General features: G+C 47.8%; 1 protein-coding gene across 32 annotated transcripts in view; it reads left to right on the top strand.

Annotated features, from left to right (window-relative positions):
- The first annotated feature begins 1,062 nt into the window (after positions 1–1,062).
- The window catches only part of WWOX (WW domain containing oxidoreductase), a 918,690-nt gene continuing 892,818 nt past the window's right edge, over positions 1,063–26,934 (top strand). For all 32 annotated transcript variants that reach the window (XR_014060529.1, XR_014060530.1, XR_014060531.1 and 29 more), the window contains exons 1-4: positions 1,063–1,259; positions 7,322–7,386; positions 8,795–8,852; positions 11,117–11,295. Coding sequence is in view for 27 of the 32 variants with exons in the window: in XM_081513858.1 (XP_081369984.1) it covers positions 1,153–1,259; positions 7,322–7,386; positions 8,795–8,852; positions 11,117–11,295 (409 nt within the window). In the remaining 5 variants the exon portion in view is untranslated. The remainder of the gene's footprint in view (positions 1,260–7,321; positions 7,387–8,794; positions 8,853–11,116; positions 11,296–26,934) is intronic.

Raw genomic sequence — 26,934 nt, 5'->3', positions numbered from 1 at the left:
TCCTCACTTTAAAACACGTGGAGTCTTGCATTCTTCAGTAAACTAGGGCCAGAGAAATCACAGATTTCCCTATAACACTCAGCTTGGGAGCAAGTTCTAAGCAAATGTTCTGGAAAAGTCTATAAACGGCAGGCATTTGTAACCAACAGAACCATGCTGGGACTGGAAGAAACTTCTCCAGGACTGGGGCATCAGCAGGTGCGTGGGAATTTGCTTTTTTATAGCGTGGTATAGCGTTGAGTTTGGAGAAGGCAATGGCACCCCACTCCAGTACTCTTGCCCTGGAAAATCCCATGTACAGAAGAGCCTGGTAGGCTGCAGTCCATGGGGTCACGAAGAGTCGGACACGACTGAGCGACTTCACTTTCACTTTTTACTTTCATGCATTGGAGAAGGAAATGGCAACCCACTCCATTGTTCTTGCCTGGAGAATCCCAGGGACGGGGGAGCCTGGTGGGCTGCCATCTATGGGGTCGCACAGAGTCGGACACGACTGAAGCGACTTAGCAGCAGCAGCAGCATAGCGTTGAGTTTAGACGCATAACAAAATTTGTGACTCAGCCTGGGAAAGCTCTGGAAGTCTTCTGAGCAAGACCCTTCACTTCCTGCCGTAAACACCGGACAGGCGGTGTAGCCTTAGAAAGCCAGCATCACCTGCCTCCTCCCTTTCCCGCGCGGTGCACTAGTCCGGCTACATCCGGGACTACATTTCCCAGGATGCCCAGTGGCGGGAGCTCCCGCGGGATAGGCCAGGACCACGCGGAAGTGATTAAGGGTCGCCCAGCAACGGGGGCGGAGCCCTGGCCCATGATTGGATGTTCACACCCCCGGGCCTTGGGGTGGGGCGGGGTTAGGAGCTCGGCCCCGCCTCCGGAGCCCCGGGGCGTTCGCCGGCTTTTACTTCCAGCCGAGCGGCCGTGCGCGCCCCTCCGCTCTTCCCACTGCGTTCCCCCGAGGCCCCGCCTTCCTTTGCTCCGGCAGCTGCGAAAGTGCGGGCCCCGGATTCGGCGGCCTGGGCGATCGAGGGGCCCCGGGCGGCGCGGTGCGCAGGCGCGAGCGTGCGGGGCGCGCGGCGCGCGGTTGAAGCCGGAGTGAGTTCCTGGGCGCGGAGACCAGGCGGCCGGCGGGCGAGTGACCGCTTCCCCCGCAGCCATGGCAGCCCTGCGCTACGCGGGCCTGGACGACACCGACAGCGAGGACGAGCTGCCCCCGGGCTGGGAGCAGAGGACCACCAAGGACGGCTGGGTTTACTATGCCAAGTAAGGGGGGCATCCGGGGCGCGCGGAGGACCCTGACCGCTCCGCGCCCTGGGACGCGCGCTGCCTCCGGACCCCTGCCCGCGCGGGGTAGGCCTGGGCGGGCGCAATGAGGGCTGCCGGGCTCCTGAGGACGGGCCCGATCCCGCTTTCTGGCCCTGCTGTCCAGCGTGGGGTCACCTGGCAGCGCCTAGACACGCCCTCTGCTGCCCAGGAGGCGACAGTGCCCGGCGTTGCGGGTATGCACACGCTTGCATCCCCATTTCTCCAACATCAGAAAAAATGAGCACGCCCCTCTCCTTTCTCGGGGGTCTCGAAGGGCAGCCCAGGAGTGTGTATTTGTAACAAATGTCCTAGTAGAGCTATGTGTATATGCATGTATATAAAATGTAGCTAATACAGCTTTACTGTATTTCTCGGTGAAGTTTTGAAAGCCCCAGGAGGCCCTCTCTCCCGCGTCTTACTGTGTGCCCTTGGGCCGTGGGAATAACTCTCAGGGGTTACTCATCTGCTAAGGGAGTTGGTTGGAGAGTTTTAGTTGAGGCGCTGTAGTAAAGGCTTAGTTGAGGCCTGAACAAACTCTGCCGGGTCCCACTCTTGGCAGCTGACAGCACCGTCTCGGGCTGACACTAGAATCACCTGAGGACCGTCATAACTGTAGATTTGGGGTCTCAGCAGATACCCAACGTAGGGACTCTCTATTTTTTAAGCTTCCAAGCTAAGGCAGGTTATGGCTTTGAGAAACACGGAAGTGAATCAGTGATTTTCTACTCTTGGGAAACTGACCGGGCTCTGCTCCCGGCTTCCACCAGCAGGTGATTCTTCTCTCTTCATTTGCTTGCCCCGCCTCCCGCCCCTACTGGTAGTTTGTGAAATCTTTCCCAGGTGATTCTGATCTGCCTTAGGTTGTGAGCCACGGCTGGCTGCCTTTGGTGGCTTTCTAGAAAGAAAAGCAGGAGGCAAAGACCTTGCTGCGTTCTTTGAAGACATATTGGGAAGGTATCCTGCGCAAGGCCCTTTGCTGAGCGCTGGTTTAACTGAGATAAATAAGACCGCTTGGTGGGTCTTCCACTTGGTGGTCCAGTGACTAGGACTAAGACCTGCAAGATGCCCGTTGTGGCCAAAACATACAAAAAGCGGTCCTCACACCGTGTGTGTGTGATGAGCGGCAGTGTGCCCAGCATGAGCTGTGCGGGCAGGTGGGGAGGTACCGGGGGCGATTGGCCCCTGAGCCCTGCCTTAGGGCACAGGTAGATGTGGGCAGGTCCAGGGGCAGCTCGGGTAGAAGAGACTGAGGTCTGGCCTGTGCCATGGTGGTGCAGGAACCTGAACACTGGTGAGGAGGAAGCGCCCTGCTGGCCTCAGAGGACCTGGGCTCCACGGTCAGGACCCCGGGGTCCACTGAAGCCTTGTGGCCAGGGAGTGAGCTCTGCTCTGTGTCTTTAGAAGGGTGATTTCTGCTCTGGAGGACTGGAGGGAGCCAGGGGCTCTGGGTGGCTTCTGGATGGGCATTGGTTGTTGCCGTGGCCTCTGCCTGAAGGGCTCTTTCATCCGTCTGAGCTGAGCTTCAGTGCCTCTGCCCATGAGGGCGTCCCCATGCACGGGCCCTGCCCTTTCGTCCCAGCACCTTGTGTCCCCTCGTCCATAGTTCTCTACGCACCACTCGGCCACACCTGCTCTCTGTCCCTCCCCAGGTTGTCAGCGTTGTGAGCGCAGGGACTGTTTCTCGTTCCCCTCCATCTCCCGTGCTTAGCATCAGGGAGCTGCAAAATCAGTCCTCGAGGAGTAAGGAAATGAGCTCATCAAGCGAAGCTCTCCTGGGCCTCCCTGGGCGGGTGGCCTTCAGGGATGTGAAGACGCACACAGTCTGCTTCCTGGCTTCCAGGGCCTCCCTTGCTCCTGCTCTGGGTAGGGCCTGTCCCCGATGTGGCCTCTGTCCCCAGAGCTCCCTGGCTCCCTTTCAGGTTTGACCTGGGGCCTCATGCTCGGTCTGGAGGCTCCTGTGGCTGTGGTCACTGTGCTGTCCCCCAAAAGGTTGTTGCTGAGCCGTGGAAGATGCCGGGATTCTTGGCCTCCAGAGGAGAGGAATTCAGTCCTGGGCCAGTGACAAGGCTTGATCGCTCAGAGCTTTTGTGTAATAAAGTTTTATTAAAAGTATAAAAGAGAGAAAGCTTCTGACATAGACATCAGGAGGGGCAGAAAGAGTGCCCCCCTGCTAGTCTTTAGCCGGATGTTTTATGTCTGTTAGAAAACTGTTAATCAGATAATTAGCTCAGTCAGTAAATCATCTGCCTACAGTGCAGGAGACCTGGGTTCGATTCCTGGGTTGGGAAAGATCCCCTGGAGGATGGCATGGCAACCCACTCCAGTATTCTTGCCTGGAGAATCTCATGGACAGAGGAGCCTGGAGGGCTACAGTTCATGGGGTCGCAAAAGTCGGACAAAACTTAGCCATTAAACCATCACCAATCAGATAAGAGAGACACCTCAAGGCTAATGGCGTTTCACCAGGCCCCTCTCCCACAAAAAGCATTTTTGAGCTAGGATGGCACAAGGTGTGTCATCCCCCAGCCATAAAACAATTGATATAAGTACTGGTTTGTTGAGCTATTATCAGCCCAAGGTTTGAGAAAAGAAAAAAAGTTAGTCTTAGGTGGAACCATTTTGAAGAAAGGCAAATTCCAAAACAAATACATAGTTTCATTAACATAGCTTAAGAAAAACATTTCCATAAGAAAAACGCATTAGGGAGCTCAAGGTTTGAGAAAAGTTAAGTTCAGGTGGAACCAGGTGTCTTGGCAGCAGAGAATTTTAAGAGAGAAAACATCTGACACTTGTGGTTTGTTTCCTCCTGCTGCTTAAGGGAGAGAGAAAAATGTCTGCCGCTTGCAACCTCTTCCCTCCGTTTGGGGACCCCTGGCCTTCCTGCCCGTTGGCCTCTCACCCCCTGCGCCTCGCCTTCTGCTGGGTGACCTTTCCCTCGACTTCCTTCCTGGAGGGCATCCACCGCCGGGGCTTAGGGCGCCTTCACTCAGTAAGGCCTGCACACTCCCGCCGGCTCCGTGGAGGGCTTCCGGGAGCCCACGGCGGGGGACTCCGTGGTGCCTGTGTGGCCCCTGGAAAACACCCCGGGGCCCCCCAGTGATATTTGGCCCTGTTGACACTGACTGGGGTGATAGAGCATGGCAGGCTCCCAGCTGGGGCGGTGGATGCTGCTCTGCAGACGCTCTCCTCTCCTCCCAGCCCTCTGGTCGTTGCTCGGGGTGAAGGATGCCTGGAATGAGCCCGGCCCTGCATCTCCAGCAGTCCCCCTGAGCTCTGCCGACCTTCAAGCATCCCGGTCCTTTGTTCACTCCCAATTCTGGACAGTCACTCGTCCCTCGGGGTTTGGGGAACCTGACCGATCTCTCAGAAGGTTGCCCTTGGAGTCCTTCCTTCTTTCCAAGGCCTTCCTCCCACTGCTGCAGGGTGTCCCCCACCCCGGCCAAGGACTGAGGCCACAGCTCCTAGCCGGACCCCTGGGGTCTCGTGGGAACCCCCCTCGCAGCCTCGCTCCTCCTCTCCCATGTGGGATCTGTCAGTCCCTCAGCCTCCCCACAGGCAGGCCTCAAAGGCTCACATGGCGCTGGGCCCCCAGGGAGGGCCGGTATCATGGCTGAGGGTGACTGGTCACCAGAGTGAGCTGGGGGGCCTTTCTCGCTGCCCTGACACCACCCAGGGCAGTCCCTCTGCCTTAACTGGGGGCGGGGACTGAGGGGTGAGGGCTCAGTGCTGGGGGCCGTGGTGCAGTCCAGGGGGTCTCCGGGGCCTCAGTCCCTGCCCTGTTTTGCTCCTGAAGGGGGACGGCCGGCCTGCCCAGCGGGAGGTGGGTCCCTGTCTGCAGGAGGCTCTGGGTCTCCCTGTTGAGCTTCAAAAAACCCCCAACCTTAGAAGAGCATACTTGAAAGTGATAGCCATGTAATGTGGTGTGAATTTAATTTTGATCCCTTTGTTTTACATTAAGATCACTGTTAATTATCTCTTTAAATGACACACAAAAAAAGAAAGCTTGCTGAAAGAAAAGAAAAATAAAAGAGGACTTCTTTTTGAAGGAGACTAAGATAACAGTGGGGACGTGTTGTAATTTTCTGTTCATTAAAAACTCATTTTAGGTTACAGTGGAAAGGGAACAGCTTTTAATTAACTTTTGTATGAAATTTATTTCAAATAATCCTTTTCTGTCAAAGGCACAGTTCTTAGTTCTTTACACATGTAACCTGACTGAGGCTTCTCTGACCCCAAGAAGTGGGGCTGTTATTACTCCCTTTGTACTGATGGGAAAACTGAGGCTCAGGGAGACTTAGTGACTTCCCCAACGGCACAAGGCTGGTGAGCGGGAGGACCAGGAAATGTGGGCGTCAGGCCCGGGACCCCGAGTCTGCGGGAGATGGGGGCAGTGTCTGCAGAGCCTTGCTGTTGCCACAGCTGTGTTGGTGTCTGGTGGGTAGAGACCAGGGATGCTGTTGATCACCCTGCAGTGCCCAGGATGGTCCCCACTGCAGAGAGTGATCCCCCCATTCAGGAGTGCTGGGGGCGGGAGCAGGGTTACCCTTCCTAGGGAGACGGGGCTTCCTTTCTTCGAGCAGGGCTGCCCATGCCCTCTGTCCATGTAACCGATCACCAGTCGCTGTCCCGGGTCCGGCCTCTTACCTTCCCTGTGCTGCTGGCGAGACCAGCTCACTGGATGCGTGCAGTGCAGGAGCTCGGGTGTGTGGCCTCCTGAATCCAAAGTCCACAGTGTCCCTGAACTGGCCGCTGAGAGTTTGCAAAATACCAGAAGCCAGCAGTTCCTAGAAGGACCCTGCTTTTGACGTGTAGCATCTTACAGGAGCGTTTACTTGCTCTCTGGATTTATTCTCTTTAAAATAACGGCTCGGGAAGAACTGTTCTGTCATCCGGTTGTCAGTGATTTAGTGTAATTTTCTACTTTGGCCTGAGCATGTGAACTTTGAATGCTTTTTGGAACATGCAGCTTTTTCTGGGATTAAGTAATTTTATGTTTTTCTTGACACTAGGTCACCTGTTGACAGGTGTCTCTAGTCTGTTATTGGCTCGTGGTTTGAATTTGAATGATAACTGTATATGCTCTCCTGAAATGAAAGGCTAGCTTGGCATGGAAATCAGACCAGCTTGTTTATTTGATTTGTTCATAATAGTAGACCTTTTGAGGGCTTTTTATATGTCAGATACCGTGTCCAACCCTTTATGTACAGTATCCTCATAGCATTTTCCTGAGATCACTAGTAAGATTATTTCCATTTTGCCAGTGAGGATGTTGAGGCTCCAAATCTTAGTGACTTGACCTATGGGGCTGTCTTACCACTTCTTAATTTCCTCTTGGGTGAAATTAGGGATCAGTGCTTAAAAAACACTTTCAAGTTAAATCTGTGGACAGAGTAAACATTTAAGAAGATTTGCGACCCCATGGACTGTAGCCCACCAGGCTCCTCTGTCCATGGAATTCTCCAGGCAAGAATACTGCAGTGGGTAGCCTTTCCCTTCTCCAGAGGATCTTCCCAACCCAGGGACTGACCTGGGTTTCCTGCATTGTAGGCAGATTCTTTACATCTGAGCCACCAGGGAAACCACTAAGATTAAGGTTGTATCTAGATTATATCTGCATGTCAGCATTGTAAATTAGACTGAAAGTTTTCAATCTGTCCTGGAGTAAAACTGAAGCAAGTACAAAGCAGAACACCTCTAGATATTTTGAGAAATTCAGCGAGACTTGTAGAGTTGACCCACAGCAAGGGCCCCGTCTTCTTCCTCTGGCTTCACCACCGGTTCATAAATTCAGACTTTTACCAGACTTCTGCTGCTTGCAGCCTAGAGAATCTGACCTGTTGCAAACAGTCATCTTATGTTCTGAATATTTCTTTGTGAACGTCTGACTTGACTACTCTTGAGAGAGAATTATGTTGGGGAGAGAAAAGTCTAATACCGTGGATTAATTTTAGAAGTGTATTTTAGAGTTTCAGAAGTGTAACTTTTCTTATTGTTCTCTGGATTTTTTTTTTTTTAAACAGTCACACGGAGGAGAAGACCCAGTGGGAACATCCAAAGACGGGGAAAAGAAAGCGAATTGCAGGAGGTTTGTATGTCGTTGTCAGAAAGCAGAGAACCTTGTATGTTAAGCATCGTTCAGATGGGAAAACTGTCACAGGCAGAGGGTCTGTTGAGGAACTGGACCTTCCCTCTCAGGAGCTTGTAGGATTCGGTAGAAGAAAGTGATGAGATTTTTGAGTGGAGTACTGATTTCTTACTGGCCTTAAAAATAAAGTATTAAAATAACAGGGCTCTTGAACTCATAGTTCATTAGGTTTTTCCATAGTTGCACTGTTTGAAAATGTTATTGGTTCCTGTCCTGGAATTAAGTGTACCAGTGTTTGTTAGAATTTCGTAAAGCTTGTGGTGACTCGTAGGTGTTTCTGAGTACGTGTGTCATCCATGGAGTAGAAACTTAAGAATGTCCCTGCCCTCAAGAGGCTGAGGGTCTATTTGAAAAGTACCCATGGAAGAAAAAGTGAAACTGCTCTATAATAGGAGTCATCACAAGTCAGCACACAAATGATGCTGGCTGCCTGCTGTAGTGTAGGTACCTTCTGGAAATTCATTCAAGGGAGAATTCATGTTGATTGGAGCAACCAGTAAGGATTTTGTGAAAAGCAGGAGCTGAAGGGAGTGTTGAAGAATGATCAAGAATGAAATAGTCTTAAAAATAGAGTTGCCATATGACCTAGCTGTCCCACTCCTGAGCATATACCCATATAATAAGAAAAGACGCATGCAGCCCTGTTTACTGCAGCACCATTCATGATAGCCAAAACATGGAAACAACCTAACTGTTCATCAGCAGACGAACGGACAGAGGGGTGTGTGCATACAGTGGAATACTGTTCAGCCATAAAAAGAAAGAAATGTCATCGGCAACAATATGGGTGGACCTAGAGATTGTCATACTAAGGAAAGTAAGTCAGAAGAGACAATACCATATGATATCATTTATATGTGGAATCTAAAATACAACACATGAACATGTCTATGAAATGAACAGACTCACAGACATAGAGAAGAGGCTTGTGACTTCCACGGGGAAGTTTGAGATTAACAGATACACGTTACTGTGTATAAGATAGATAAAAAAAGAAGGTCCTACTATGTAGCATAGGGAGTTATATTCAGTATCCTGTGATTTAACCATAATGGAAAAGAATAGGAAAAAGAATATATATGTAAAACTTGAGTCACTCTGCTGTACAGCAGAACTTAACACAATATTGTCACTCAACTATACTTCAGTAAAAGTAAAAAGAATGAAATAGTCTCACTTCCCAAGCAAGAGACAGAAATGTGGAGTCTGGTTGGGGTAACCTGCCATAGTTGGAACCTTCGACCTGCTGGTCCTGTGGGAGACTGGGACCTGGGACTGTGGCCAAAAGGGCAGGGGCTTCAATGCACCCTCTCCTTCCCCCAGGTAGACCTGTCTTTCTGTTTTTCAGATTTGCCCTACGGATGGGAGCAAGAAACCGATGAGAATGGACAAGTGTTTTTTGTCGAGTAAGTGTCTACAAAGAAACTATTCTCGGCCTTCTTGCTTTTATAAGCGTATACATTGTAGAAAAATATTATGTAATATGTAATTGTAACCTTACCAGCAGGAGTAACTACTCTTAATGATTTTTGAATTTTTTTCTTCAATGTTTTCTGTACATATACTTAAAAAAAAAAGAATGTATTGGGTGAACTGTTTGGTTAACTGTTTTTGGCACATAATTCTTGTGAGCATTTTCTCATAGCCTTACAAAGTTTTCAAGAAAATGATGTTTATTTTCTTGTATTGTATATTGTATCATTTTGTATAGATACACTATAATTTATCAAATTACCTACTGGGCATTGATGCTGTTACATTTCTGTGATGTGGCGTCCATATAAGCAGACCTTGTCATATTGCACTTCACAGATACTATTTTTTTTTTTTTTTTTTTTTTTACAAATTGAAGGTTTGTGGCAAGCCTACCCTGAGTGTCTTTTGGCCCCATTTTTCCAATAACATTTGCTCAGTTAGTGTCTTTGTCACATTTTGGTGATTTTTGCAATATTTCAAACCCTCCTCTGGCATAAAGGTTACGACTCACTGAAGGCTCAGATGATGGTTAGTATTTTTTAGCTATAAAGTATTTGTTAATTAAAGTATGTATTTTTTTTTTTTAGACACGATGCCGTTGCACATTTAGACTCTAGTGTAAACTTAACTTTCACATGCACTGGAAACCACAAAATTTGTATGACTCAGTTTATTGCATGTGACATTCATTTTGTTCCTTTGGTCTGGAACTGACCCCACAATTCAATATCTCCAAGGTGTGCCCATAATTATAATATTTTGTGCATCCTCGTCTGAAACACTATCTTCGGAATAAATTACAATAACAAACAGCAACAGTAACCATGTGTTTAGCACCTAGCATGATCCAGGTGTGTGGCTAACTACCTTATACCTGTAGCGTTAGCTCATTCAGTCCCCAGAATGCTCTAAGGGAGGCCAGCGCTCAGCTGCCTGGCCAGTCATCGCCCCACTCTGATCTGTTAGAGTGCTGATAGACTTAGCAGCCAGTTCCCTGGGGGAAGAGCCCAGGTTTGTTGCCGTGGTGTAAGGACTGCTGCCATAGGTTATTTCTGGTTACCGGGGTGGAGCCGCTGAGGGACTGGGAGAGAGACGCACATTTGTGAGCCAGGGTGACCGTGTCTCCAGGGAGCTCTGTCGTCTGTATGACTGGAGTCAGAATGCTTGCCTGGCAACTGTGGTTAAAAGTCAAATGAAAGTCGGGTTATTCTTGGGTCTTAGTGTTTATGGGGTGACAAGTATAGATTTTTAATGTATATAGTTTTACACACACACATTACAGATACATTTTTTTAACCTATATATATATATATATATATATATATTTTTTTTTTTTTTCCGCTGCACCACAAGGCTTTTGCGATCTTTGTTCCCCGACCAGGGATCAAAACCTGGGCCAGGGCAGTGAACGCACTGGGTCCTAACCACTGGCCCGCCAGGGAACTCCCCAAATCCATTTTCAATCATGAAATCTTTCTTTCTGGAGAGTTCTTCATAGCTTTCAAGATACGTTGAGGTGTACCTCGAATCCCAAGGTTACATTTAAAATGTAAAAAGCAAATCCTATTCAGTAGGAGCAACTGGTCTTTCTGTATGAATAGGATGTACCAGTGTGTTTTAATACATTGTTTACAGAATCGATATGTTTTAATATTGTTTCTGCAAGATTGAGATCAGCTCCAAATCAAAATTAAGAGTGCGAGTATAGTCTTAAAATGAAAATGTTTAGAAATTTTAGCAGTTGACCGCTTTCATATTTATTGTTGCAACTTGTATCACTTAGAGTTTCCTGCTCAGAATCTTCTCAGGCCCTTGCACATAAGAGATCTAACTGAAATCTACCAACAAGAGTGACCAGCAGGTCTTCAGCATGTTTATGTGACTTAATTAAAAAACCCCAAGCCTGCTGTGTTTTTGAGGTCTGAGGATACACGGCAGCGCTTACTGTGCGTCACAACCTCTTTTACAGGCAGTTCTGAAGAAAAAGTTTGGATGCCCATTTCCTAGGCAGGACGATAATCCTTCTGGAGCCCAGAACATAGATCAGACGGACCCCAGGTCTTTCCAGGGTTGAAAGAGCCTTTCTAGTCCCTGGAAAATGGAGTTTGCCTAGCCTGCCCCGCACGACTGTCTTGTGGTCATAAACGCCTCCATCCACTGCTGTGGCCTCACTGCTTTCTCCTTTCCTCCGTAGCCACATAAACAAAAGAACCACCTACTTGGACCCACGACTGGCATTTACCGTGGACGACAATCCCACGAAGCCGACCACCAGACAGAGATACGACAGCAGCACCACAGCCATGGAGATCCTCCAGGGCCGAGACCTCAGCGGCAAAGTGGTCGTGGTGACCGGGGCGAACTCAGGAATTGGTGGGTCATTAGCTGACAGTCGTGGTTGTCGTTATGTTCTATCCGTGTCTGATGAAATCCACTCTAGCCATGAGGAAGTTTTGTTCAGTGATTCTCTGATTTAAAAGATACTTGTAGCCTCTTCGGCCTTCGGGTCATTAAAGTCCTGGACTCTTTTTTGGTCCCGGCGTTTCCGGGGAAGGAAGGCCGCAGAGGGGCCGACCCCGAATTCTCCAAATGCTGCAGTCACAGGAGACAGTGGTTATTTTGGTTTTAAGGAAGAGAGATGGCAGGCTCCGTTTGGGATTTTCTGACCTGGTCTGTGTGCTGTGCAGACATAGTCCGGTCATCGGGTTCCTTGAGCGCAACGTTGATGGGTAGTGGAATCTCGGAAGCAGCCGTGTGTTGCGGGTGTGGGACAGAGGGCACAGCAGGTGTCCTCTGGTCACCGAGAATATCATTTTCCTTGGAGAGCAGGATCTTGTTTCCCTGCAGGGCGGCAGAATCAGTCCTTGCCTTAACCTCTCCATGGCCCGTGTTTCACCACGGTGACTGTCAGGAGGGTGGGGGCTCCAGCGGGTGTCACGGGCTGGAAGAGAAAGCACGGCCAAGCAGCTGGCCCCGCAGTCACTCTCCATGTGATTTCATTCTCATCTCCCTTTGTTCCGGTGACGTGAACATCTGAGTCTGTAGGAGCCAGCTGCTTCCAGTGAGGATGCGCACCCTCAGGTTAATTTACAGGAACAAGACCTGGAATTGTGTTCAGCTGTCTTCTGGCAGGTTCTCTGTCCTTTCAACCCTTCGCAGCACCAGCCCCTTCATGACCCCCCCCCCCCGCAGCTGCCTCTCTGACCAGCTTTGGGTCCTCACCCATTTGTGCACCTCCAGGTCTTCTTTCTCCATCTTTGTTAATTTTTGGTGACCCCTTCTTGAAGTTGCAGAAACATTTCCTGGTATCATCAGGGCAAGTCCAGGTGGTGACATTTTCTTAGAGGATCAATTGTTTCAGAGTTCAGGGTCAAAAATCTAACAAGCTACAGTCCCAGAGCAGAACTTTTTTTTTTTTCTTTTTAAATAAGACTAGACATCCTTTTTTAATTTGCAGTTTTATTACTTGTTATGTTGCTTTTTGGGGGCCCTGGGTCTGTTGCATGCCTGTGGGCTGTCTCTGTTGTGGTGAGTAGGGGCTGCTCTGCCTTGCGGCGCGCGGGCTTCTTGCTGCAGTGCTTCTCGTCGGGGAGCACCAGCTCTGCGGTGTGAGGGCTTCAGGAGTTGTGGCACACAGGCTTAGTTACTCCGGGGCAGGTGGGGTCTTCCCGGATCGGGGATCAAATCAGTGTCCCTGGCATTGCAAGGCCAACTCTTAACCAGGGAAGCCCCAGAGCAGAACCTAGGACTGTACCGTGTCTATTAAGGTGAAGAAGCTAATGGAAACTTTTTTTTTTTTAATTTGAAAAGGACTTACTTAAAAATCAACTCTCGGACCTCATCCTGGACTGAGAATATGTTCAGTCCAATTTTCTGAATCACATCGGTGATAATTCTACATATTTGTTATCGATAGAAAAAACTGATGATGCTATATTAAAAATAATTGCTAGATCCTCAGTCATCCAGGAAACAATGTCGTGTTGATTGTGTTGACCACTCTTTGTGAGGGTGTGGACTAACACAGAGTAGAATAATTAAGAAAAAAATAAGGACTTAAGTCAAATCTCTCTCTATTTAACACTCAGTTACCCAGAGAAGTAACCAAAAGATCTCGTTCCTACACATGGACCTCACCAGATGGTCAACACCGTAATCAGATTGATTATATTGTTTGTAGCCAAAGATGGAGAAGCTCTATACAGTCAGCAAAAACAAGACCGGGAGCAGACTGTGGCTCAGATCATGAACTCTTTATTGCCAAATTCAGACTTAAATTGAAGAAAGTAGGGAAAACCACTAGACCATTCAGGTATGACCTAAATCAAATCCCTTACGATTATACAGTGGAAGTGACAAATAGATTTAAGGGACTAGATCTGATAGACAGAGTGCCTGATGAACTATGGACAGAGGTTTGTGACGTTGTACAGGAGACAGGGATCAAGACCATCCCCAAGAAAAAGAGATGCAAAAAAGCAAAATGGCTATCTGAGGAGGCCTTACAAATAGCTGTGAAAAGAAGAAAAGTGAGAAGCAAAGGAGAAAAGGAAAGATATTCCCATTTGAATGCAGAGTTCCAAAGAATAGCAAGGAGAGATAAGAAAGCCTTCCTCAGCGATCAATGCAAAGAACTAGAGGAAAACAATAGAATGGGAAAGACTAGAGATTTCTTCAACAAAATTATAGATACCAAGGGAACATTTCATGCAAAGATGGGTTCGATAAAGGACAGAAATGGTATGGACCTAACAGAAGCAGAAGATAAGAAGAGGTGGCAAGAATACACAGAAGAACTGTACAAAAAAGATCTTCATGACCCAGATAATCACGATGGTGTGATCACTCACCTAGAGCTACACGTCCTGGAATGTGAAGTCAAGTGGGCCTTAGAAAGCATCACTACAAACAAAGCTAGTGGAGGTGATGGAATTCCAGTTGAGCTATTTCAAATCCTGAAAGATGATGCTGTGAAAGTGCTGCACTTGATAGGCCAGCAAATTTGGAAAACTCAGCAGTGGCCACAGGACTGGAAAAGGTCAGTTTTTATCCCAATCCCAAAGAAAGGCAATGCCAAAGAATGCTCGAACTACCACACAATTGCACTCATCTCACACGCTAGTAAAGTAATGCTCAAAATTCTCCAAGCCAAGCTTCAGCAATATGTGAACTGTGAACTTCGAGACGTTCAAGCTGGTTTTAGAAAAGGCAGAGGAACCAGAGATCAAATTGCCAACATCCACTGGATCATCGAAAAAGCAAGAGAGTTCCAGAAAAACATCTATTTCTGCTTTATTGACTATGCCAAAGCCTTTGACTGTGTGGATCACAATAAACTGTGGAAAATTCTGAAAGAGATGGGAATACCAGACCACCTGACCTGCCTCTTGAGAAACCTGTATGCAGGTCAGGAAGCAACAGTTAGAAATGGACATGGAACAACAGACTGGTTCCAAATAGGAAAAGGAGTACGTCAAGGCTGTATATTGTCACCCTGCTTATTTAACTTATATGCAGAGTACATCATGAGAAACGCTGGGCTGGAAGAAACACAAGCTGGAATCAAGATTGCTGGGAGAAATATCAATAACCTCAGATATGCAGATGATAACCACCCTTATGGCAGAAAGGGAAGAAGAACTAAAGAGCCTCTTGATGCAAGTGAAAGAGGAGAGTGAAAAAGTTGGCTTAAAACTCAACATTCAGAAATCTAAGATCATGGCATCTGGTCCCATCACTTCATGGGAAATAGATGGGGAAACAGTGGAAATAGTGTCAGATTTTATTTTTTGGGGCTCCAAAATCACTGCTGATGGTGATTGCAGCCATGAAATTAAAAGATGCTTACTCCTTGGAAGGAAAGTTATGACCAACCTAGATAGCATATTAAAAAGCAGAGACATTATGGTTTTTCCAGTGGTCATGTACGGATGTGAGAGTTGGACTGTGAAGAAAGCTGAGCACCAAAGAATTGATGCTTTTGAACTGTGGTGTTGGAGAAGACTCTTGAGAGTCCCTTGGACTGCAAGGAGATCCACCCAGTCCATCCTAAAGGAGATCAGTCCTGGGTGTTCATTGGAAGGACTGATGTTGAAGCTGAAACTCCAATACTTTGGCCACCTCATGCGAAGAGTTGACTCACTGGAAAAGACCGTGATGCTGGGTAGGATTAGGGGCTGGAGGAGAAGGGGACGACAGAGGATGAGATGGCTGGATGGCATCACCGACTCGATGGACATGGGTTTGTGTAGACTTCGGGAGTTGGTGATGGACACGGAGGCCTGGTGTGCTGCGATTCATGAGGTCACAGAGTCAGACACAACTGAGTAACTGAACTGAATCTTGTGGCTGGACAGTTTTTCCCTTTCATTAGTAAGACATGTGACTCCTGATGGTCTGTGCGTAAGTGGTCAAACTTGGCCCTTGTCTGCCACATGGCACACCTTTGCGTCTGGGGGAATGTCTGCTGAAAACTTGCCACAGGCTTATGACATCGTTGTTGTTACTTAGTGGCTAGGTCGTTTCTGACTCTTTTGAGACCCCATGGACTGTAGCCTGCTAGGATGCTCTGTCCATAGGATTTCCCTGGCAGGAATACTGGAGTGGATCCTTCCCCTGAAGTTTCATTCTTCAGGGCATCTTCCCGACCCAGGGATCAAACCTATGTCTCCTGCTTGGCAGGCAGATTCCTTACCACTGAGCCACCTGGGAAGCCTTATTACAGGACCAGAGGCATTGGTCCAGAATATACGGAGAGCTCCTTGCGGTGGGGTATTGAACTGTGGTCGGAACGGAGGAGGAGGTTCTGGAGTGCGGGGAAGAAATGTGCCCTGGGCCCCTCGGAGGGGACTCTGGCTCTTCACAGCTCTGACTGCTTCCCTGTCGTTGTTCCTGAGCTGTCTCGTGGACCCTGCACTGGCTGTCTGTGGTCCAGTAGCACGTGGTGGCGAGTGGTCGCGCTCAGGCTGGGAGGGAGGTCGGGGGGCTGCCCCCCTTTCCCCAGCTCTGACCTCAGTTGCCTTCAGCTCTGCCTCCTCACCCTGGGGCCCCTCCACCCTTGAGAAGCCCAAGTCTGGGGGAGCTCCTGAGATTTGTTTCCTTAATTTTGTGAAATAATATTGGACCGAACATTCCAGGTAATCAAATCCTTGCGAATAACTGTCACACTGCAGCCCCGCCAGGAGGCTTAAAGAGAAGAGCTGAAGGCAGGCCTGAGGCTTTCCGGTCATCTCTAAGGCGACTTTGGTGTCCTGTGCCGCGGCCACACAGTGTCCCTGCCCCAGGAGCGTGTGCCTTCCAGATGAAGCCCCCCTCCTGAACTGTGAAGCCCGCCAGTTTAGACGTTGCCATTACCGCTCTGTTGCTGCCGCTTCACACGGGACCACTGAGAGCAGAGCACACCGGGCGTCTCCGTTTTCCACACTCCTGGGCACTCAGGACTCATCTTCTGTGGTAGCTTGGATGTGCTGGCCTGCACTCTGCCCTTGCTGCTCAGGGGTGCCTGTGACCCACGTGGGAACTGCCCAGTCTTTAGCCTCCTGGACGTCTGTGCTCTTGGGAGCAGAGGCGGCTGTCACAGGACATACCAGCCTTTATTTTGAGAGCGGTGACTCCCCAGCTGAAAACATAGGTAACCTGATCAGCTTTACAAAGGTTGGTTTACAAATTCGGTGTTTTCCTGTGATGGTTTGGTTGAATTCCTGACAGGGCACTGCTCTGTTGGACTTGCCCTCTGGGGATCCAGGCCCCGGCCAGCAGGGTGATGCTAGCATACCGCGTGTCTCCTGGGGAAGCCCCGCCAGGGCCCTGTCCCCCGGCTCCAGGGACGTCACCTCCTCTGGAGCTCGCATTCTTCTCTCCTTGGCCTCTGTCTGAGCACGTTTCACACCTGGAGGATTTGTAGATGGAGTGCTGCAGCTTGTGGACCTCTTTCTGGAGCTCAGCATCTCAGTGTCTGGGGCAAGTCCCCCTGTGCGCCAGAGCTGCTGCTCACACCGTGCGGCCCGGAGCCTGGTCCTGACCACCTACCCGTAGAGACGAGGCGGGAGGTCATTTCTGCTTGTGCTCGGTGTAGCGCTGGCCAGGAAGGGGCAGGTGTCCATAGCTCCCTGAAGTCCATGGCACGACGGAACTGATCTGGTAAAAGAAATGAACGGAAGTGGCTTCAGCACGGTGATTGTTAAACGCAGATGGAATCTCCCGCCAAGTCCCAGGAGAGGGGGTTTCGGAGACCAGGGGTCTCCCGTTGTGGAAGAACCCATAGCTGCTTCTCGGGACTCAGGCCTTTTGGCCGAGCTGGTTGTTGACCTCTCTGCCTGTCAGTAGCTCAGTACAAACTGCTGCCTTCTCGCACCTGAGGGCTGACCGTGCTCCTCAAAGGCCAGACCCTTCCAGCTGCCTGAACGCCTAAGCGTGGGGCCGTGCCTGCCCTGCGTGCTGTCTCCTGTGAGCAGGCACGTCGGTTGGAAATCGTGCAGATGGATGCAGGGAGCAGAGTTCTCATCATGGCACCTAAGGAGAGAGGGCCAGTTTCTGTCGGACATCCACTGAAGAACTGTTAACAAGGATGTGCCTGCAGCTTAGCTATTTGCAGTCTGCTGTCCACTGGCAATGATGATAAAACCTTCCCAACTTCAGCTTTTTAAAGATTTGTTTCGTTTTGGCAGTGCTGGGTTTTGATTGCTGTGCGGGCTTTTCTCTAGATGCGGTGCATGGGCTCCTCATTGTGGTGGCTTCTCTTGTCGCAAAGCACGGGCTCTAGACCCCTGGCCTCGGCTGTTGGCTTTGGGGCTCTGGAGCACAGGCCTGAGGGCTGTGGCCCACGGGCTTCGTTGCTCCACGGTGCATGGGATCTTCCCGGATCAGGAATTGAACCTGTATCTCCTGCCCTGGCAGGTGGATTCTTTACTGCTGAGCCACCAGGGAAAGTCCCCAACTTCCAGTCTTAAAACCAACAGTGGTTATAATTTGGTTTTTAAATCCCTTTTGGGGTGTAGTCAGGTTGAAACATTTCTTTGACCTACTGAACCTTGATAATGCTGGGCTGTCTCAAAGATTGTGACTTGAGATCTGTAATAGCCTGGCCTGCTTTTGATTTTTGAGTCAGAGGACCCATTAACGAGAACAAAACTGTTGTTTTTAACCCTGAGCAAATACAAGCTGGCCATCTCAGTATATACCAGTAAAATGTATTTTAGGACCGATACTTCAATTTTCTATTGATATTTACGTTATATGTGATAAATCTCCTTAAGGTTCATTACAAGAATTCTAATAATGTGTGTACATGTGTGTGCACACTTATATACCAAAATTTATATACTTTGAGATATTAAAAAAATATATGTCCACGCTATCAAAGTCAACCCCAAATTTGTTCTTGAAACAAAATGAAGGTATCAGATTTCTACCCCGGAATCCCAGAATGTTGGAGTTGAATGTTGAAACTGGTTGTTTTGGTTAGAGGGCCTGTGTTTTAGAGCTTGGGGTCTTATTCCAAAATCATGTGTTGAAATTCCAGTGTGAAGTGTACTTGCTGTATTCTTTTATCCTACAAGTCATCACCACGATGAATTCATCTCTGGCGTAAATTCTACCAGCTGTACAGCGATACTAGAAGAGTGCTTTTCTTCGTGTGGAAAAGTGTATTCACCCTTAAGGTTTTAAACCCACCAGAATCCCTTCCTCTCCACCCTCAGATCTTCGGGTTTTTTTTCCACATCTAGTGTAACTAAATTTTTCCTTCCAGCCTAAATCACACCATTGACTCCTCCCTGTCCCAGTTATTCCAAAAGATCCATACGTTCAAGGCCAAGAGGGTGCCTTGAAGTCGTTTTCTTGGTTAAAACTCCCTCATATGGGATCATTACACTTGAGATCTTGAAATGCCTGATTACAGTCTCCTTTCTGGTTGTCAACAAGATTTAAACTAGTGGGATCATGACGTTTATCTTCTTTTTAAGAACCTGGCACTTATTAAGTGGAGGGGAATTTTTTGAAGTAATCTAAATGATCTTTTGGCAATTCAGACCCCCATTTTAAATGAAAAACATTTGTGACTATCTCTCTTTTATGATCAAATACACCCATGTAAGTGAAATGATTTTGCAGTTATTCCGAGAAACTATGGAGATTTTTGACAGTACTGGAAGAAGTCCTTGAATAATATTACATAAAAATTGAGAATTAGTACTTATGAATTGAAGAACCTTTTTTACGTTTAAATATTCTTAGACATTGAATATACATGGGAATCACATGATCAGAATATTTGTGAAGCCATTTACCTAAAGGAAGAGGTCAACTGAAATATTCTAATGAGCCTCATCTCATAATTTGGTAATTATATTTAAAAACTTATTTAAAAATGTATGCAATAGATAATATGTAAATGATATATGTGCCTCAGTAGATGTCAACTAAAACTTTTTTGTCAGATGAGGTCAATTGAATTTCATACTTGCATGTATGTTGAGATTTTATTTGTTATAAATAAACATAACAAACGAGGTTCATATAAGCTGCTGTTCATTGCCAGAGTGGTTTAAAATCATCACTTAAAAAGAAGTATTTAAAAATAGTTCCACCCTAATTGAGATTACATGGAGAAGGCAATGGCAACCCACTCCAGTACTCTTGCCTAGAAAATCCCATGGACAGAGGAGCCTGCTAGGCTACATACAGCCCATGGGGTCGCAGAGTCGGATACGACTGAGTGACTTCATTCCACTCACTTCACTCACTTCATACTTTATCACTGGAGAAGGAACTGGCAACCCACTCCAGTATTCTTGCCTGGAGAATTCCATGGACAGAGGAGCCTGGCAGGCCATGGTCCATGGGGTCTCAGAGTCGGACACGACTAAAGTGACTGAGCAATTGAGATACAAGTGTTTTATCAGGTTTGAAAACTTGTCAGTTATTTTACTTAACCCCCAATATAATAAAATATTTGAGCTTTTGCATAGTACAGTGACATAGCAGTTGTGAGGAAAGAAAGGGTTCTGTGTATTTTGCGTGAATTACCTAAAAGAGAAATGTCTTCCTATAGGTTTATATTTTCTCTCCACTGGAGGGCGCTGTTGCCCTTTGAGACAATGAAACAAAAGCGGTAGCATCTCAGTCCAGTTTTCTTTCTCTCAGCGGGGTCTTGCTTTCATTTTTGTTAAATAATGCCTTTTACTTTTCTAACATATCTTTCAGGTCTCGTAGTTCTTGGTGAAAGAGTTCACACTGAAGACTGTTACTAGTGTCAGGCTTGTTTCTTTTCTTTCTCACCCCTTCCTCTTGCCTCCCCCTTTTTTCCTGGTATGAAATTCCAAGGATGAAGAGATCCATTTAGTAAAAAGGCCCATTGTGTTCAGGGAGCAGCCCATTCTGCCAGATTACACAAGGGCATGTGTTTTCGTGACATTATTGGTTTTGAGTGTGCTGGCCTATCAATAATGTGATTTTTTAATTTTTAAGTGGAAATTGTAATATTTAAATACTAATACCTCTGTTTAAGATTCGTTTAGAGGGCCTTGGTGATCCTCCAGTTTTTCCTAAGAATATAGAATTTCTCTGCCTCCCTCCCCCAGCCTACTCAGTGTTATATAATTTATTGTAATTAGATTGCTTAGTAATGATATGTTTTTGCAGTAGAAAGAAAATGTGTCCTTTTGGGCTTAGTATATGCTTCTTAACTAAGAGAGGCCATGTTAAACCAAATACTTAATATGAAGCAGACGGCCTGTATCTTCACGTACAAGATCTTAAGAAGGGTAGTTTTTATTTTGGCTCTGTAACCCGAAGTTGGAGGCAACCCATTAATTGTATGCTTCAGCTTTCAAACAGAAATTTGACCCAGAAGAGAAAATCCTTTTGGCTTTATGAAACTACTTATTTTCAAATTTTAAATGGGGACAAAATGAATACACCATATTACATGCTTTTATTTCTGTTCTTTCTCTCAGCAACATTTTTCTCTCTCCAAAACGAAAAGAGCCCAGCAAGCATTGCGAATATAGTTGTAATGGTGTGAAACTCCTTCAGCAGTCTTAAAATGTTCTGCTCATTGCTTTACAGATGTTTTCATTGTCTGTCCCGTAAAAATGGTTAAAACTCTGTGGCTGTCTTGGGAATCAGTCCAGACTTGATGGTGAAAGGCCTGCTGGCTGTCGGAACCCCCTTGACCGTCGCCCATCTAGGATGATGCGGCCACATTCTTTCTTCATTCCCTGCACTGTTACACACACACACACACACACACACACACCCTTGAACACACACACACACACACACACACACACACACACACACACACACACACACACACCCTTGACCGTCGCCCATCTAGGATGATGCGGCCACATTCTTTCTTCATTCCCTGCACTGTTACACACACACACACACACACACACACACACACACTCCAGATCTGAGTCCTCAGCCTTTTCCAGAGTACACACACACACACACACACACTCCAGATCTGAGTCCTCAGCCTTTTCCAGAGTACACACACACACACACACACACACACACTCCAGATCTGAGTCCTCAGCCTTTTCCAGAGTACACACACACACACACACACACACTCCAAATCTGAGTCCTCAGCCTTTTCCAGAGTACACACACACACACACACACACACACACACACACACTCTCTCTCTCTCTCTCTCTCTCTCTCTCTCTCTCTCTCACTCCAGATCTGAGTCCTCAGCCTTTTCCAGAGTAACTTCTGGGGGAGGGTGGGGGGTGGTCAGTAGAAGAAGGGTCTTCATGCAAAGAGGGTCTTCATGCAAAGATCTCTTAAATTAAGTCCATAGATTGATGAAAAAGCAAATTCCAGAAACTTAAGAGGTTCCTGCCTGAATTTCTGATTCTCCCTTCGGCTTAGTACGGAAGCAACACTGCGTTTCCTGAAGGGCCAGTGTTTGTCTGCACGGCTCCCCGTAGATGAACTGAACGGGAAGTGTCCTAATTATCTAACGAGTTGCATGACAGGGATGGGGTCTAAAGTGTTAACGTGTTTGCCAGGCTGTGCTGCTTGGTTTTCTGGATCCTTCTTGTTAGCAGCCTCACTGAGATGGTGCTGTCACTGAAACCAAAGCAGGTTCTCCTCGCTAGACCCTGAGAGGATGGCTGAGGCAGTGTGCTGCAGTGAGGCGCAGAGGCTGAGGGGCGGGTGGGGGGCACTCTCCCCAGTGTTTGTAATAGTCCTCCCTCGGTAGGATGGGAGGACCAACAAGGTGGGTGGGACCAGGCCTTTCACAGGAACAGATGATCTCCTGGAAAGAGGGACACGGTTCAGAATCCAAGAAGTTTCTGGTGTAGTTGTATGGAAGCTGAAGTGAAAACAAATAAGATACTTTTCATTTTCACCCTTACCTCTGAAATGTACTTCATTATTCCAGGTTAGTACTAGTTAATCACTGTCCTCTTGTCTTATATTAACAGCTCTTAAGAATTTGCGGATGTTCTGTACCCCTTGTCTTACTTAATTCTCGCTGCATTGCTCACAAGCTCTCCTGAACTTGTGTCTGGCTGAAAGCCCAGAGAGGTGAGGAAACCTGCCCAAGGTCACAGCTCCTGAGCCATGGGTACCTGCAAAACCAGAACAGAGAATGTCCGAGTCTGTGCCTGGAGCTCTCTTCCCCTTGCTGCTCCCTTCCTGGGAGGGACAGTGCTCAGTCCTGCCCACGCTCTTTCCCAGCAGCTTATCCAGTCTATCTGAAGTCAACAAATTTACCTTAAAAATCTACCGGAGCCCGCTCTGTGCCAGGCTGTGTGCTGAGTGTGGTGTCTGTAGGGAGGGTGGAGACCTGAGATCTCGGGACTGCTCGTGGGTTGGTACTCGGACACTCTCTCGGTCAGAAGAATTCCCCTTTGCTGTCACTGTCAAGTTAGTTTGGGGAAAGTGTTGTGGGGGACAGGAGCTGGCATTTGTCAAACTGAAACGTGCCAGGTACTGGTCTAGGATTATTTGTTATTGTTATAAAACATATGCTCCTTATGGAAAACTTAGAAAATGCAGATAAGTAAAAACAAAAATAAATACAGATAAGAAAAAAAAAATTATCTCAATCCTTACCAACCAGGAGTCACTGTCAATATGTAGTCTGTTTGACTCCCAGCATTTTTTCCTTCGCTTCTTTTCTTTTGTGATTTTTCCGTTTAAACTGTGGTCATGAGGACCTTTCCCTGCCGTAGAATGTTCTACAGCATCATAAGGGGTTGCATGGCCATTATATGGTTCTAACCGTTTCCCCTCTGTGGCACATTTGGGTGGATTTCAGCGTTTGGATAGCTGTGGAATGGAGATGAACATTTTGTAATTAAATGTTTGTGCCCATCGGTGACTATTCTAATAGGTTTATTCTCTGGAAGTGGAATTGCCGAGTCAGGGGATTTGTTTCCTAATCTTGAAATCTTGATTTGTTCTGTCAAATCATACCCCTGGAATCTTGGAGCAATTTAAACGCCCATTTACTCTGCATCGTTGTCAGTTTTGGCATTTAGCATTTTTTCAAACAATATCACTTAAATTTGCACATCTCTGATTAGATTAATCAGCTCTTCCTATGTTTGGCCATTAGTATTTATTTATTTTTAATGATTTTAATTAATTCTGTGTTTTATTTTTTTTTGGCTGTGCTGCGTCTTGCTGTTTGCAAGCTTTTCCCTAGTTGTGGCGAGCGGGGAGTACTCCTTGGTTGCGGTGCGCAGGCTTCTTATTGCTTTGGCTTCTCTTGTGGAGCACGGGCTCTCATGGGCTCTGGGCTCAGAAGTTGTGGTGCATGGACTTGGTTGCCCGAGGCATGTGGGATCTTAGTTCCCAGATCAGGGATCCAACCCTTGTCCTCTGTATTTGAAGGCAGATTCTTAACCACTGGACCTAGGGAGGTCCCTGTATGCATACTTTTATGAATTGTGTCTACAGGTGTAACTGTTGGATATGTATTGATTGCTAATTGATTGCTTGATTCACATGGCATAATTTAATTTTCAAAATGTCCCTTCGTCTCAGAAGTTGGTTTCTCTCAAAGCGTGTTGTTTAAGTCCACATTCAGTGCTGGGATCCACAGGCAGGTCATGAGAAGGAAGTTGGCCTCACCCCCCAGCTGGCTTCACTAACAGCTTGTAAGCCTGTGTCTTATCATTCACACCGGCTACAACTCCCATCACAGGCACCCCTGCTTCACACCTGTGTTTGTGGATGGTGGCACCTGGAAAATTCAAGGTTGGCCAGCTTGCAGTGGAGCTTGAATCCCACGATGATGCTCAGGTCATATCCAGTCCTCTGGGTTTTGCAGGTCTCCCCCTCCAATCGTCTCTTCATGGCCAGAGCCCCTTTTCAGAGCCTTGCTATGCATTATCTCATTTGATGAGCCTGGCTCCCGTGTGGTGAAATCATACCACTGCTGAAAATAGTTCTGCTGACAGTTGGGGAAGCCTGATAGGTGGCGAGTTTCTGTCTGGAGAGGCAGCAGGGTGCCAGGGAAGAGCTCGGGACTCAGGAAGCAGACATGGCCCAGTTTTCAAACCTGGCCTAGGCCACGTCCCATCTGAGTGACTTGGGCCCAGTTCCTCTCCTTCTCTGAGCTCTGGTTCTGCATCTGTGAGACACGGACACTTTTCCTGCTTTGCAGAGTTGTTCAAGATGGGAACTCCAGAACGCCCAGGGGATTGTCCGCCCCACACTGCAGGCACTTAATGAACTGCAGTCATTTCGGTAACAGGAGGCAGGGCGATCAAGTTACTGAAATTAGTTTGGTATTTTCCTGGCTTCCTGGTTCTTGGACCCTCCAAAGGCTGCCGTCATATGTGCGAGTTTGTCCTAAAACGACCTTTTTCAATAAACTGTTTTAGGCATCTACTTGTCTTTGGTATGAAGGGAAACATTTGAGTTATTTTTTTGTTTGGAGGTCAGATGGTAGATGCATCCAGAAAAAAAAGAGTCAAGTGAAGGATGAGGTTATTTTTCTTGCAGGCTCGGAAGGAAAAAATAAATCAATTAAATTTGAGAGGAAGAAAGGAAGGAAAACTATTAAACCTTAAATGAAGGCATTGTAGTAACATCTTTATTCCAAAAGCCTAGAGTCAGAGGTCTGGTTCGTTTGAGTTTGTGATGGTTTATAGGGCTGCCTGGAATATTAAGTATAAATGTCCAGCCTAGCTGTCCCATTCACTTGAAACTATGGAAGAACCCATCAGCGTGTTTTTTGTTAAGACCCGCCGAGAGGTGTCGGCAAACATCTTCTCTGGGTTCAGGAAGGTAACTAGACGTCAAGTACCTTGGCTGAGCCTTGGACCCTCTGAGGGAGGCTGTGCCACCCAGGGTTGATGGGCTGTGTGATGCTAGCTGGATACTCGGGAGCAGAGGCCTGGGGTAAGATGGGCATCTCTGAGGAGGCTGTCACCATGCTGAGTTTCTGTAGGTGAAAGCGTTGCTGGTCCTTGGACGGCATGTTTTCCGGTTGCTGTGGGCTGCAGCCTCCCAGGTCCTTCTGCAGTTTTGCTCGCAGTGCCGAGCAAAGACTGAGGCTCATGAGGGTGCTCTTGGCTTATGTAACATCGGCGAATTCGCCAGCAGCACCTCCATCGTGGAAGCTGTTTTCCCGGTGATCGCATGAAGCCAGAGGATGAAAATAATCCATCTCTTTCACATGGACAGATTCTGCCATGTCAGCCACCGGTGGCTGGAAGGTTGGATCCCAAAACTCTCTGCATCTTTCAGTTTCAGGCCTATTCCCTTCCTTCCGCTTTTCTGCCTGATGTGTCGTACAGGAGGGCAGCTGTGGCATCTCCTCTCTGTGGCTGGGTTTGAAAAGCTTCTTTCTATCAGCTGAAATATGATCACTGTATTCCAAGTGGCATTACTAGGGGGGTAAAAAAAAAAAAGAAATGCTGTTATAGCTTTCTCAGGAAAGGAAGTTTCCATTCCAGGTCCTTGTACCAGCTTGAGTGTGTGACAAGGAGGAGAGTTAACAGATCTATCCAGGGGGACATCTCAGGGAGCGGAGTCAGGTTTTTGGCAGAGGACACCCTCCTTGCAGCCTGAAAAGCTGACTTGGGAGCTGCGGGTCTCTGGGCCTGAGGGCCTTTCTGTACCGAGCCTGGCCACGGCTGATGGCCTGGTGTTTCTCTTTCATGGGCCTGTTGGCCTGACCAGGGAGGAACTTGACCAGAGGAAGCCCGTGGTGTCTGCGTGCCATCATGGGGCTCTGTCACTTACCCAAGGGCACACCCACATCTGCCGCTATGTCCTTACAAGTTAACTATTAAACAGTGCCATCTTGCTCGCCTGCAGCCCTGGAGGTCAGAAGTCTGAAATCAGTCTTGCTGGCTGAAGTCAGGCGGTCTGGCAGGGCCTACATCCCTCTGGAGGCTCTTAGGGAGACCCTCTTTCCTCACCTTTTTATTTGTTTTCTATTTTTTTGCAACACCATGTGGTATGCAGGGATCTTAGTTCCCCAACCAGGGACCAAACCCACGCCCCCTGCAGTGGAAGCATGGAGTCTTAACCACTGGACCACCAGGGGAGTCCCCTCCTCACCTTTTAATTTTTAAAAATTGTTTGTTTTAATTAATTTTCGGCTGCGCCCTGTCTTTGTGTTGTGAAGGGCTTTCTCTGCTTGCGGCACGCAGGGCTCTCATTGCAGTGGCTTCTCGTTGGAGCATGGGCTCTGGAGGACATGGGCTCCGTTCTTGTGGCGCACTGGCTTAGTTGCTCTGCTGCACATGAAATCTTCCCGGACCAGGGGTCAAACCGGTGTCCGCTGCATCGGCAGGTGGGTTCTTAACCCCTGGGCCACCAGGGGAGTCCCCTCCTCACTTGTTGAGAGGCTTGGCCCATGGACGGTTCCTCGACCTTGAAAGCGTGTCACTCCCCATCACGTCACCTTCTCCTCTTGTAGACAAATCTCCCTCTTACAGCAACACCGTTCATCCCTTGGGATCCACCTGCACCAGCACAGAATGTCCCCATCTCTAGACCGTCATCGTCCTCACATCTGCAGAGTCC

The sequence above is a fragment of the Giraffa tippelskirchi genome, chromosome 7, assembly GCF_054371585.1.
Source record: "Giraffa tippelskirchi isolate mGirTip1 chromosome 7, T2T-mGirTip1v1.2.pri, whole genome shotgun sequence".
Classification (NCBI taxonomy): Eukaryota; Metazoa; Chordata; class Mammalia; order Artiodactyla; family Giraffidae; genus Giraffa; species Giraffa tippelskirchi.
The sequence above is the reverse complement of the archived record's forward strand: the minus strand, read 5'-3'. Positions and strand labels throughout refer to the sequence as shown.